Below are 15,233 nucleotides of genomic sequence, written 5' to 3'. Positions count from 1 at the left end.
CTTACCTAAGGAAGGTATAGGAGTAATGTGGGTTATTCCAACCATTGATTTAATAGTAATGTAGGTTATTACAGTCACTAACAGAGTAGTAATGTGCATATGCATGTCAGACACAGATTTGTACTTCATTACCGTCTGTTTCCTTTACCTTTGTTGAGTTATGAGAGTTTTTCTACTCCCAGAGCCTGGCCATGGGCCAGGTTCGTCTGGTGCTTGTCTGGTCAACCAGGCTGTCGCTGCTGGTGGCCCGCTGACCCACATATCCATCGCAGTCTTGCTTGAATATTTTCGACAACAGTCCACTTTTCGTTTTTTACAGTAAGGTTTCTGCGAACGATTCGCGGAGTTCTTGCTTTTCTTTTCAGAACCCATGATAATGCTCTGTCAGATCAGATTGCTGCTGATGTAGTCTTTAATTGTTTCCGAGCTGTGTGATTGTTTTTCACTCTTCTTTGAACATAAGAAAGGAGGAACACTGCAGTAGGCCTGTTGGCCCATACTAGGCAAGTCCTTCACAAATCCAACGCACTATCTCAAGAAACATACTTGATTCCATATTTCATTCCACATGGCTCATGTCACTTAAAAAGCTCTCGCCCATTCTTCCTCAACCTTAATACTGCGCCCTTCAGTCATTTTTACTCCTGAAGGAATATCCATGTCAAAGCGGTACTTTTCTAAGCCCTTTCCAAATATGAATATATGACTCCTGTGGGTCATATTTTATGTATTGTTATGATGTTTCCCCTGGTTCTTCTGTCCTTCAGTGTCGTTAGGTCCAGTTCCGTTATCCCCCCTTTATAGTCCATGCCTCTTGGCTCAGGAGAAAGACTTGTTGCATATTGCATTTTCTCCAGCTTCTTAACATGCCTTTTCAGGTGTGAGCTTTATACGGGTGCTGCATACTCCATGATGGACCTGACTTATGTTGTATAAAGGGCCCGGAATAGCTCTGTTGAGATTCTTAAAGGCTACTATTAGATTTGCCAGATGAGCATTAGCTGCAGAGGTTATTCTGGTGGCGTGAATCTCGCGTTATACCCCACACTATTCTCACCCCTAGGCCTTTCTCTTTGGGTGAAGTCTGCAACGTCTGTTCCTCTAGTCTATACCTCGTTTCCGGTCTTGATTTTTTCTCTAATCTTCGTGATTTTGAATTACTTAGAGTTGAATTCAAGCAACCACTTATCTGACCACTCTTACAAATTGTAAATATTCTTTTGGAGCCTTTCTTAGTCCTCATCTGTTTTTATTTCCCTCATTATTTTAGCATCAATAAACAGAGATATACCTGAATCAGTCCCATGTGGAATATCATTCACATAAACCAGAGAGTACTGGTCCTAATATCGATCCTTGCAGAACACTGTTAGTTACTCTTCTTCATTCTGACGTCTCATTTCTGCCAATACTCTTTGTTTCCTTCCCCTAAGATATTTTTTGATCCACCAGAATATTTCCCGTTATTCCTGCCTGATTCTCAAATTTTTGGCCCAGCCTCTTTTGGGGTACAGTATCAAACACCTTCTTGAAGTCTAAAAAATAAATCCAACGACCTCTCTCTAGTCTCACATTGTTATTTTGTCATGCAACTCCAACAAGTTAGTAAAACTAGGTTTGCCATCCCTAAACCTATGCTGGTTGTCGTTTACAAAACCACTTCTCTCCAAGTGTTCTACCGTTCTCCCTCTGATAAGTTTCCCCACTACCTTGCAAAGTATGCATGTCAGAGGAACTGGTCTGTAGTTTAACGCCTCTTACCTGTCCCCTTTCTTAAATGCAGGGACTACATTTGTTGTCTTCAAGCTCTCCGGTAACTGTCTTATAGTGATTGACTTATTGTAGATCATAGCTAGTAGTTTAGGCAATGCGTCTGCAATCTCTTGCAGAATCCATGGTGACATATTGTCGGGTCCCATTGCCTTGAATGTATCCAAGTCCATCAAAAGTTTCTTTTCCTCTTCCCTTGTTGTGTGGACATCCCAGTATTTGTCGGTGCCCTCGTGTGTGTGTACTCATCTATTTGTGGTTGTAGGGGTTGATTCATAGTTCCTGGCTGTGTGTGTAAAATTTACAGCTACAGTAGAGCTATGCTCGTAGTGTCCCGTCTTTAAATAGAACAATTAACCATTGTGTGCATCATTACATTACAGCAGTCATTGTCTGCATCATTACATTACAGCAGTCATTGTCTGCAGCATTACATTACAACAGTCATTGCATGCAGCATTACATTATAGCAATCATTGCGTGCAACACTACATAAGAGCAGCCTGGCACCAGGAGACAGGCACAACAAGGGCACCATTAAGCTTGTTATGCTGCTCCCTCCTACTGGGTGCCACGGTACCTCCTGCTCACCAGGAAGCCAGTGCAAGGCACTTGGCTACCCCGGCTACTGGTTCTGGGGAGCATCATGCCAACGGTTTTAGACTAGGCGTCCTAGGTGGGACAGGAAATATTACAGGTGTAAGAACCATGAGGAACTATTACACCAGGTTTAAATTTACCGAGGAATAAATAACAAGCATGCAGAATGCTTTATACAGTTAAATATGTTACTAGTGAAGAAGGGGAAGAATCTTCTATAGCGTGAGCAGTGCTTACCTTGCTTTCTAATAATATGCGCCACTGTTAGTAATATTTAATATCAATAACATTCACTGATTTCGTGATGTTTAGACTCATTTTCACGGAGTTGTTGCAGCAGTAAATTTATGCTCGGCATGTTTGTCAAAGTACTTACTGTTTAATGAATAAGCAAAGTTAGCAAGTTCGATTTAAAAAGCAATTCACATTGAACACGTTTACATGGGTACGCAGGGATATTACCATCTAAGTTACCTGTGACCAGAATATTCTTGCCAAAATAATCAGTGGTTAGTGTGGTCACGAAACTAAAGAACTGGTTATGTACAAAAGAGAACTGACAAAGGGGCAATAGTCAACGTATTTATAAAGCAAAACAAGCCTGATATGCATGTAAGACTCCAACGAAACCAAGACTTCTTGTTCTGACAGGTAACCTTCGCTTCCCTCTTATTGGGAAGTACCACTTCTGATACTAACTGTGGACCCTCAGCATTAGAGAAGAGAATAAACATACGCCAGGGAAAAATCTACCATATTATTGTTTTATTTATTTATTATTATTATTTAATAATAATAAATAATAATTTTTAATATTTTGGCAAAATATTGTTACAACTGATAGAAGAGTAAGTGGAATTCATTACCGTTGTAACTAGTTCAGCCATCATAACTTTAGTGTCCAGTCCCTGGACCCATTATGTACCTCTAATCTTTTGACTACCGCCCACAGGATGGGTATGGGGTGCATAACAAAGATATTAAACTAAAACTAAAACTTCTGGTTTGTGTAGCGGCCGCTACTAGCATGCAGACGAGGTGCTTGGAGAGTCTTCTTGGAGACCCAGGTGACTACCCTGAGGGAAAGGTACTGGCCCACTCCCTGGTGCTACGAGTCACGCTGCCAGACCATCCTAGCATCTGTCCTACGCTCCAGACTCCCCGATATAACTTACACACGGTGAGTTCCACTACATTATTATCATACTCACGAGGAAGTGCTGAACTCATTTGAGTCATGCAGCGCGTAGGGAATGGGAGGAGGTACAAGTACCTCCTCGTCTTCTGGGACCAGCTGTCCCCAGGCCTAGCCCCATTCCCCGCCCCCATGGGGCTCGGAGGGAAAAAGCTAGGCACCTTGGGCTGCTACAAACCCCACCCATACTGGGCTCGAAGGGTGTGGCAGCTGAATAGCAGCAGACGATGTCAGGAGGTGCAAAGGCAGCAAGCACTACAGGATCCTTTTGGAGTCACACTCCAGCTTTGGGCATTTAAACCCGAGCGCTGGGGAGGCTCAAGAATGCCTCTTGCTGTGTGTTGCTGCTGCTACTACTACACTTGTCCGTTGCATTCTCTCCGTGTAGCCCAGCTGAAACAGAGCGGTAGTAACATACCAGAGTGCTTCTTTTGTTGATTGTGCCATAAATATATGACTCTTCCTGCATGACAATGACGATGGATGGATTGACAGACGTCAGTCTTGCTGTCTCAGACCTATCCAGTTATTTACATATTATTATCAGTTTGATAGTCGACCGTCAAGTTATAATCGAATGCCTTATTGAGGGAATATGTCCTCACCAACTTATTAGTTCTGTGACACATTTGAAGGTTAAGTTAAATGCTGGGAATCCATAGAAGGTAGACGGACCAGTGTTTATAATTTAACCCACTTGTGCCTGGCTTCTGACACAATCATGTTAAAATCGTGCCTCGGGGAGTTTACGACACTCAGAGCTGATAGTCACTTACCATTAATGTTTCAAGATTAGATACGCGAACACCTTTTGAGTGTAAGGATTACAGCGAATAATTCAATTTAGAGGGTAGAATCAGTTAGTTATGACGACCACAATTTCTAGATAAGAATCACGACGGCACTATCAGCTTAACCGGTGGATTGCTGTAGGGAATCATAGGTTTGAAGAGTAAATGCTTTGTTATTAAAGTACTTACATAACATTAAGCATTATGCTTGGCCTAAAGTTCAGGCTTGGATTAGGTTCTAATATTCTTTGTGGTAGTAGTCCGGCCACCACCTTGTCAGCTCATTGGTGAATCTGGAGTTGTCGGTATCCCCATTTTTATTGTTATTGTTGCAGACTTAGTGTTATTAAGAGTCCTTGATACAGGACCCGGTGAATGCAACCATGGCAGCATTGAACATTCAGTTTTAGTCATTGCATGTTCAAGATAGTAAGGCTTTTATTTTCTGCATTTATAATGTTCCCATGCGCATCTCCCGTCGTGAACATGCCCAAGACTTGCCATTCAGCATGCCTTTGACACAGTGGCGGCACCAAGGGATAAGGGAGGCTGAAGCCTTCATAATCTTCAGTCCTTCCCCTATACAAATAGTAATAACGAAGCTTCAATGCAAGTCCCTTAACCCTTTCTCCCTCATTCACCCTTTCAACCAGATTGCCACCCCAAAGCCCCTACTATACAGAAATTTTGGAGCCTCCCCTGTTTTGATGATACTATAAGCTGCTCCCAATACTTCTACCCTTATTCTTTCAGGAGTCCCAAATGCATCATAAAAAAAGACATTAAGGTGTGCATGCCACCCAGTCTTAGTGCAACAGATTACCATCGTTCGAGATCAGACCATTTCACTTGCAATGCATATCTTCTGTCAATTATACTGATGACATTACCCTGGTTTTTAATATACTTGTCATAGTATGTCATGGCTGTCTGAATTGTATCCAGATGAGAAGGTGGCTTCAGTCAATAGGGAGAATACATATTATGTAGACGGCAGTGGAACTGTCAGTGCGAGTTTGTTCTTGTCATGTATCCAGATCACTTTGATGGGATTACATCTGCGTTTTCAGGATTTACAGTGGAACACAGCCATTCAAAATCTAATGAGAAGACCCGTGAAAGACACTCCATTAGCAAACTATTATTGTTATGGAGAAAATTATCTGACTACTATTGAAAGCTTTAGGTTATGAAAGTACGAGTTGGCCTAGTGTACAAACTTACTTGTCACGCATGTGATGATAGAGATTTATGGCAGTGGTGTAAAAGTTTTTAACATTTTTATATAAAGAAAATCCTGAATTTTTAACCATAAGTGACCATAAGTGAGACAACACTACAGATGCTCGAAGCACTTTTTTAATATATTTTTGGCTAATTGATATTGATTAATGTGCAGATACGGTGCTTTAGTTAATTAAAGATGTGGGGATAAATGACTGGTAAAGATGTGGATGGAAAATGTGAGTGATGGATGATTTTGGCGGTGATGCAGGGAGTTACTAGAGATGAAGGATGGAGGACAGATATGTTTGGACTGGCTTGATGTGACAGTAGTGGATGACCAGCCCATCGTCATCATTTTGCCGGGTCTGACCGGGTCCTCCCAGAGCGAGTATGTCAAGAGCTTTGTCCTCGCTGTGCAGGAGACGGGAGCTCGCTGTGCTGTCTTCAACAACCGTGGCCTAGGGGGTGTCCAGCTGAAGGTAAGCTATGCTTCATGCTTATAAATGATGACACTATTATGAATTTACACACACACAAAACTTACGTATGAACTAAATTTATCTGTTTCCATCGCTGTAACATAAGAGGTATTCTTAGTAAAATACTGTACAGTATATGCTATTATCTGTCATTTATATTTGATGTGCAAATACTACAGTGAAACAAATGGAAATATCCAAGTGTTTCACATGACTCGTGGCTGAATCTTTTGGTTCACGTCTGAAGGACCTGTTGTCAGTCCTAGTACTAGTGTAAGTAAAATTAAGTAACTAGTCAATTTGATTTAAGTTTTGTGTATGTAACATACAAAAAATCAATGATATTTAGGGCACACAGTAAATTATGTATATTCAACCTAAGATAATCCAGTAAAGTCATATGTGACCTGTTTCCACTGGGGTCTCTCAAATTTTGTACAAGTTTCCTCACACCTGCTGTTCTTGTTTACCTAACAAGAAGGTATGTGGGTGATAGCTGACTTTTGTGGTTCGCGTCGTGGGAAAGAGGATGAAAGGACCCCATTGGAAATAAGTCACACCAAGTGGCTTTATTTGGTTGTTTGGTTATTCTGGATTAGTCCTTTCAGGTTAGTAATCCAGATAAAATGATCTTCCGCATGCATCTTCAAAGGAACTGATAACATTATCTTATTTCACTGGTATTTTTGTGTATCTAAACTCCAGCGTTTTAATTAAAATGATTCTTTGTCAGTACTTTATATACATTGTTTAACATATCTAAGTAGAAGCTGTTGTTTTTCTGCTACTGATGGAAACTTATCTAATTTATGAGAAATGAAACTATATCAATATGGCAGACAGCCAGGACGTATTGTGCAGCCAACAGTGATGACCTGGAAGAAGCCATTGAACACATACGCACGAAGTACCCTAAGGCTCCACTCATGGCTACTGGCATCTCTCTCGGAGGGTAATGCACCACTTATATTTTCATTGTATAGTTATAGTAATTAGTAATCTTACTCAGATTTGCATAATTTAAAAAAAAGTAACAAAGCTGACTATTCAGACAAAATTCCAAATTAGAGATTTTCAAGCATGGAAGGAAAATTTGCCCATTTGGTCAATTCGTGCTTTTGAAGATCAAGCACTTGTTTTCAACATTTTCGAAAATGGTAAATATTTTACAGTAATTGTTTTGAACGAGAGATACTGAGAGATAACTCATTCGTGATTAATTATAGTTATGTCCTATCTTAAGTGTTTAGTTATATAATTGTTTAAATATCCTAGTACTGTATACTACCGTCTACAGGGTCATTTCCAGGATCATATTCCAGTGCTTTACCTCTGTTTGTGAAGAAAGAGTAGTATGGTTTCAGAACTTCCCCTATTAACAACTGCCGAATATGGCACTAAGAATTATTATTATTATTATTATTATCATGGGGGAGCGCTAAATCCGTAGAGATTATACAGCGCCTGTAGGGGAAGGGGGGGGTGGAAGGCATTCAGGCTCAGTACAGGGAACTGGAGCACAGATCCAATTCCCTAGATCAAGATCCCCTCACCAGCTCCACCCCTAAAGGGGTGGCGCTAAGAAATCCTTATATATTTTCTCTTATGATCTTGCATGTATTCAGTACTGTATGTGGTTATCTTTTCTATGTCTATTTTGCTTCAAAATTATCCGACACGTTACTCGGCACAGCATGATCCTGGGTAATTACCTGGCAACACGAGGGGAGACAGCTGCTCAACATCTGGTAGCAGCCATGGTGCTCTCCATCCCCTGGAATGTTTTCATTGGAACAGAGAGCCTGGAGAAGCCACTCTGGAATCTGTTGCTCAACCGCCACTTGGCTCACTGCCTCTGTGAGTCAGTCAGGAGTATGAGGAAGCAACTGGAGGGACATTACAAGTGGGATCTTGACCATGTTATGCAGGTGCGTAATTTTTTTTTAGTAGCTACTCATTTAGTTTAATATCTTTATTATGCACCCCATACCCATCCTGTGGGAGGTAGTCAAAAGATTACAGAGGTACATAATGGGTCCAGGGACTGGGCCTCAAAGTTTTGATAGCTGAGCAAGTTACAAAGGTAATGAACTCACAATTTACAAAGGTAATGAACTCACAATTTACAAAGGTAATGAACTCCAGGTAGGTCTGGTCACAATCATGACAAGTTACAAAGGTATTTACAGAGTACAGAGGTACGTAATGGGTCCAGGGACTGGGCCCCCAAAGTTTTGATAGCTGAACTAGGTAGAAAGGTAATGAACTCACAAGTTACAAAGGTAATGAATCCTGTAAGAATGGTTACTTACGTTTATACATGGCTACAATCATGAACAAATTATAGAGTACTGAGCAATTCACACTTCCACACCCGGTCACAACTGTAATGAGTTATTGGTGCAAATATTGATTGTTGAGTCTCACACACACACACACACCCACACCCACACACACACACACACACACACACACACACACACACACACACACACACACACACACACACACATACACACCAACACACATACACACATCACATACACACATCAACACACATACACCAACACACATGCACATCAACACACATACACATCAACACACACACACACACACATCAACACACACACACATCAACACACACACACACACACCAGCACACATACACACACCAACACACATACACACACCAACACACATACACACACATACACACATCAACACACATACACCAACACACATACACATCAACACACATACACATCAACACACATACACATCAACACACACACACACACATCAACACACACACACACATCAACACACACACACACACATCAACACACACACACACAACACACACACATCAACACACACACAACACACACACACATCAACACACATACACACATCAACACACACACATCAACACACACACGATAAAGCTCATGGTTCAGGGAGAGTGACCTAGTAGCGACCAGTGAAGAGGCGGGGCCAGGAGCTTGGACTCGACCCCTGCAACCTCAACTAGGTGAGTACAACTAGGTGAGTACACACACACACACACACACACACACACACACACACACACACACACACACATACACATACACATACAAGAGGCCTAGTGTCTAATGGACATGTGCCTAGGACAACATGGTAACTAACACACACACGCACACGCACGCACGCACGCACGCACGCACGCACGCACGCACGCACACACGCACACACGCACACACGCACACACGCACACACACACACACACACACACACACACACACACACACACACACACACACGCACACGCACACGCACACACCATAACACCGAGCACGTCACCTGAGGCACACATCAACCAAATAACTGCTGCAGCATATGGGCGCCTGGCAAACCTGAGAATAGCGTTCCGATACCTTAATAAGGAATCGTTCAAGACACTGTACACTGTGTATGTTAGGCCCATACTGGAGTATGCAGCACCAGTCTGGAACCCACACCTGGTCAAGCACGTCAAGAAGTTAGAGAAAGTACAAAGGTTTGCAACAAGGCTAGCCCCAGAGCTCAGGGGAATGTCGTACGAGGAAAGGTTGAGGGAAATCGGACTGACGACACTGGAGGACAGAAGGGTCAGGGGAGACATGATAACGACATACAAGATACTTCGGGGAATAGACAAGGTGGACAGAGATAGGATGTTCCAGAGAGGGGACATAGACACAAGGGGTCACAACTGGAAGCTGAAGACTCAGACGATCCAGAGAGGGGACATAGACACAAGGGGTCACAACTGGAAGCTGAAGACTCAGACGAGTCACTGCTACTCAGAGTTCATTCTTTCAGATGGGAATTATCGTCTCTGAATAGATTAGATAAAAAAAAACTTGTGGACACCATTTTCTATTGCCTTTCATGGTAGATATTTATAGTTTTTGGTTATTTTCAGTGTCCAACCTTTACAGGGCTCTTCATTCAGGAAATTGAAGCTATCCTCCATTTTCCTGGATCAAACCTTGATTGCGTCCCATTTCTCTTGTGGGTACTGAATGACTCCTGTCGGTTTAGCGCTTCCCCATAATTATAATAATCTAATGAATGTAGATAACTGTATGATTTACAGAGCCACTATGTGAGTGATGATAGATCTCATTGTCTTTGTAAGTGACTGTGTTAAGTCATGGTGGATCCTCTTGACTATGCAAATGTTGCTAAACTATACCCAAAACTTGCAGAAGAGTTGCAAATGTGTCATTTAAACTTTCTTGAGCATATGTTGCTGTATGCTCCTTGTGGGTTTAGCGCTTAGTTCTGATTAATAATAATAATAATAATATTTACAGTAGAATTATGTTAATTTGTGCTTTTTTTTAATGAAATATTTATATTTTTTTCCCACCCACTCACATTGTCTTATAGAAATTATAGAATGTAATAAGTAATGATTTACAGAATGTAATAAGAAAAGATGCATTTCAGTTCTTTGCTGAAAAGTTATATTCTTTTCATGTCTCTGAATTAATTGTATCCATTTGCTGGTAACCAAAAGTCCTCTGGCTTGATTACCAAGCAAGGGAGGAGATATGAATAAGTCTCCTTACCATACTTCCTGTCGTAAAGGGAGGTTCCTTGACACTAGTGAGGACTTTTCACCCAAGAAATTAGACCCGAACTCCCCTTCCTTGGATCAAACATGATTGCTTGCCATTCTCCCAGAAACTGTATAACTCTGTACGAGTTGGGCACTCCCCCATGAATATAATAATAATCCTTACACCCATTGCCTGTTCACCTAGAAGCAACTGGACCCCAATGGATACCAAGGAAATAAGTCACTTTGACATTCTGGGGGGCTATCCTAGATAATTTACGTCTTACCATGTATGATCATTGTACTTGTGTACCTGTACCTAAATGTACTTACTATTAGTCGACTATTGTGAGTGGCATCTTGAGGGGTGTAATTCAGAGGCTAGGATCAGACTTGGCAATAAAGTTAGATAGGATAACTGCTTTTATCCTGTAAAGTTAACGCTTTAAAAAATCTAGAATCTCCAGCTTGATTAATCTTAGTAAAATCAATGATACTAAACAGTTGTTTACACTTATTCCGTTCCTATATTAATTAAGTAACCTTTTGGATGTCTTTTTCAGTGGTTCTGTATATTCAAGCAAATTGTTACTCTTTATACAAAGTTTGTTCTCCCAACCAGAGCAAAACTATTCGAGAATTCGATTCAAGATTCACAGCCGTGCAGTTTGGGTTTAGAGATGTAGAAGAGTATTACCGGACTGCTTGCTTGCATGATAAACTTGACAACATAAAAGTCCCTCTTTTGTGTCTCACCGCTGCCGATGATCCTTTCCAGCCAATGGAAGGTAAGTGATGATCATTTTTTGAGACAGTAAACGTGATGTAATGCTATAAAATATGCATAATTTTTGTACAATAATTGCAGTGAATATGCATATTTTTTACAATAATTACAGTGCTAATTATACTGTCATTTTTAATTATATTGATTTTTTTTCTGTCAAGAATTTGCAAAATTGCATAAGATAAATTCCTACCTTGTGACCAGTTAGTTACTGCCACTGTATGAGTTTAGCTTCACTAATACAACTGACTTCAGTAAATATGATACTGTATACTACAATACTGTATTATCGTACCGTCATAACCAAAATTGTATTAAAAACTATTTTATTGTAAAATATTTGCCGAGTTTTTTTGTGTAAATTGACGAATTGATGCCAGGTATTTAAACATTGGTCGATAATGAAACTGGATGTAATAGGAATGCAGTTAGAAGCTTGACAAGCTCTTATCAATCGCTACGATAACACTTACCTGGGGGCTGAGTCACCATCTGGAGAAGACCCAGGCCGGGACAGCACCAGCGAACCTACTACAATTGTGGAAATTTGTCTGGACTGCCTCCATGTGAGTTGCCTACCCTAGCAAGCTCTGTTGACACCGAGCTCTGAGGTCGGTACCTCAGCCTCACAAGTGGCTTATAGGACAGATTTCCATAAATGACTGATGTTGCAAGAAAATCTCGCCTGCATGCACGAATAAAGGGCTAACTTACTTGGTGTTGGAGAATATATTCCGATCTTCAACCTCCCTAAGCTTTAGCCCCTCTGGACTTCCCCTCAGAACCACGTGCAACCGGGAGCCTTAATTCCTGCAATATTCAGTCAAAATTAGTGACCTTCCTGCACCTCAGAAATTCCTGTTTCCAAGGGGGTGTGTATCCCCTAGTATAACTATGCAGAAATAGACACTAGCTTCTAAGGCTTAACCACGAAGAGTCACCCGCACGTACCGATCATTAGGCCGTCCAGCTGCACAAAGACCCACAGTTCAACTCACTCGCAAATTCCCCCCAGAAACTGGCCAGAATACTGAAAGAGAAAGGGAGGTCTTGTCTTACTGTATGGGCCTGACAGAGGAGGTCATCTACGGTACTTCGAGGTGCCTCCACCAGATTTCCCCAGGGCCTAGTATGTGTAAACATGTGGGGCGCCGCCCTGATGTTCACGGCACTTGTTACTCGGTTGGTGTCTGGTCTTAGAAGGAAGGCACTGTGGTCTCAAAACTCCGTGCCCCAGAATTCAAATTTGGGCTGCCAGTTCTCCCTGGCTAATATAACCTAGGGTTTGCCCACATTATCGGCCTGTTACTACCTACGTTAAGGTCTTAGGTCTACATTATTATTATCTACAGTTGCCTCAATAGTCCTAATATTAGTTCACTAACAGTATAAACTACCTACCTCTTCCTTGAATTAAGAAGTACCTTCCAACCACCTTCGCCAACCCGGGTGTGTGTGTGTGTGTTTTGGGTGGGTGTAAGGGCCACCCAACCCAGCTGTTCCATCTGCGACCTGTTGGGATTTTTGTACGACGTATCTGCCCTGTGGAACTTTGGGACCGAATAAATTTCCACAACAATACTCTCCTAGGCTATGTAATCAAATATAATTTGGACGTACTCCATCAGACCTCATTAATCAGTTTGTTCATCTGAGAGGAAGTGGTTATATAATTTTCTGCTATTTTTCTTTTTTTTAATTTTATTCAGCATTAAAGAACATGTACATTACTATATAATACAATTACTTTTTTGTAGTTCATGCTTATTTTTCCATCAGCCATTTCTCAACAAAGTAGTTACATAAAGAAGAAAACTCGCACCGTTTTTCATCCAGTAGCTGTCGTGCCAGAAGCATGAATAGATCATAGTTCAAATATCCCTCCAGACTGCTACATACTCCTTTCAGAGTACAGACTCTGTTCTTCCCACCTCCAGTATTCAGGTCTAACTGACTGGTTTCCCTGACTCGCATCATAAATGTTACTCTGTTTTTTTTTATTGTATATTGTACTTTCATAACATGCATTGTTGATGATAGTTATAGAAATGTCATTTAGCCAGTATCTGCCATTCATTATTTCAATAGTAGCTCGATCGCTAGCGCACTCAGCTCACACACTGAGGTCCGGGGTTCGAATCTCCTCCGGTACAGCTGGAAAACATTAGGGACGTGTTTCCATAAGACACCTGCTGTCCCTGTCCCTGTTCACCCATCAGTTTAAAATGGGTACCTGGGTGTTAGTCGACTGGTTTGGGCCGCATCCTGGGACAAAGCTGAGCTGATTTGCCCGAAATGTTCAGCATAACAAGCGGCTTTCTATATAGTAGTATGTCATTAATGTCAGCTAGGCCTGTATACCATGTACATGTACTTGTAATAAATAAAAATATAAATAAATATGTAAGGCAGCCAAAATTGAAAGAGTACTTTTTGGTACAATACATGGGGTAAAAGATGAATAATATATAATTGGTCTTTTTTCTAGTAGCATGATCAGTTATCATGATGTGATGCCACAAAAATCTAGAGCCTGCTTGTATGCTAATATATTATATATTTAATTTCATCAGGGATCCCAATTGAGGCTGCAAGCAGATCTAGCCATGTAGCCATTGTTGTGACTGCTCGTGGTGGCCACATCGGCTTCATGGAAGGAATCTTCCCCACAAATACCTATTACAGTGACCGTATTTATAAACAACTAGTCAAAGGAATTTTCTCCAACCTAAGTGATATGAAGAGAATCAGAGAAGAGGCTGACGAACATGCAAGACTCATGGCTTGCAGTGCCAAGGAAACAGTATCATAGAACCGAAGAATTTTGTGATAGTTTATTTATAGATCATGTACAGCACAATTGTTGACGTGTATTTTACCTAGTATCAGGTACCTAGTGTGTAATTATATTTCTTGTTGTTTTTCTAGAAATATTTGCTGTTAAATTTAATGAATCATATGTGATGTTTATGAAGCAGAGATGAAGTTAATGAAGCATAGGTAAAGCTAATGAAACATAAGGGAATCACTGTCTCGTCCCTGTATTGGGTGCTCTGACGTGGTTTAGGACATCACTCCCTGCACGTTATGCTGCAAGTACTGTAACTGTTCAGGAAATCTTGGTGCTTAGAGAGGCAGAATAGTCAACAGGAAGGTTTGTTAGAGCTGAGGCATTAATACTGTACAAAGCATGTGTATTGCAACAGGTTAGTGAATGAACAAAAACACTTTCCATGTAAAATTATAATAAATCTTTAGGACTAAAGAAAAATGTGATCTTTGAAGCCTGATATAAAATATTATAAAAGGAGGCCAGAGCTAAAAAATCCTCCCAAGGTTAGTATTTTCGTTATTGAAAACCAAATATATATATATATATATATATATACATATATATATATATATATATATATATATATATATATATATATATATATATATATATATATATATATATATATTATATATATATATATATATATATATATATATATATATATATATATATTATATATATATATATATATATATATATATATATATATATATATATATATATATATATATATATATATATAGATATAGATATATATATATATATATATATAGATATATAGATATATACATATATATATATATATATATATATATATATAGTATATATATATATATATATATATATATATATATATACATATAGTAGGTTGGTAGACAGCAACCACCCAGGGAGGTACTACCGTCCTGCCAAGTGAGTGTAAAACGAAAGCCTGTGATTGTTATACATGATGGTAGGATT

The 15,233-nt window shown here is 40.2% G+C and overlaps 1 protein-coding gene across 3 annotated transcripts in view; it reads left to right on the top strand.

Annotated features, from left to right (window-relative positions):
• Positions 1-14,708, top strand: part of LOC128684884 (protein ABHD1) — a 35,180-nt gene extending 20,472 nt beyond the window's left edge. For all 3 annotated transcript variants that reach the window (XM_053771206.2, XM_053771205.2, XM_053771207.2), the window contains exons 3-8: positions 3,384-3,550; positions 5,852-6,062; positions 6,902-7,014; positions 7,756-7,990; positions 11,273-11,438; positions 14,011-14,708. In XM_053771206.2, coding sequence (XP_053627181.1) covers positions 3,384-3,550; positions 5,852-6,062; positions 6,902-7,014; positions 7,756-7,990; positions 11,273-11,438; positions 14,011-14,249 — 1,131 coding nt within the window. In that variant the 3' untranslated portion in view covers positions 14,250-14,708. The remainder of the gene's footprint in view (positions 1-3,383; positions 3,551-5,851; positions 6,063-6,901; positions 7,015-7,755; positions 7,991-11,272; positions 11,439-14,010) is intronic.
• The last annotated feature ends 525 nt before the right edge of the window (positions 14,709-15,233 follow it).

Source organism: Cherax quadricarinatus, chromosome 5, assembly GCF_038502225.1.
Source record: "Cherax quadricarinatus isolate ZL_2023a chromosome 5, ASM3850222v1, whole genome shotgun sequence".
NCBI lineage: Eukaryota > Metazoa > Arthropoda > Malacostraca > Decapoda > Parastacidae > Cherax > Cherax quadricarinatus.
This window is presented reverse-complemented; position numbering and strand designations above follow the sequence as displayed.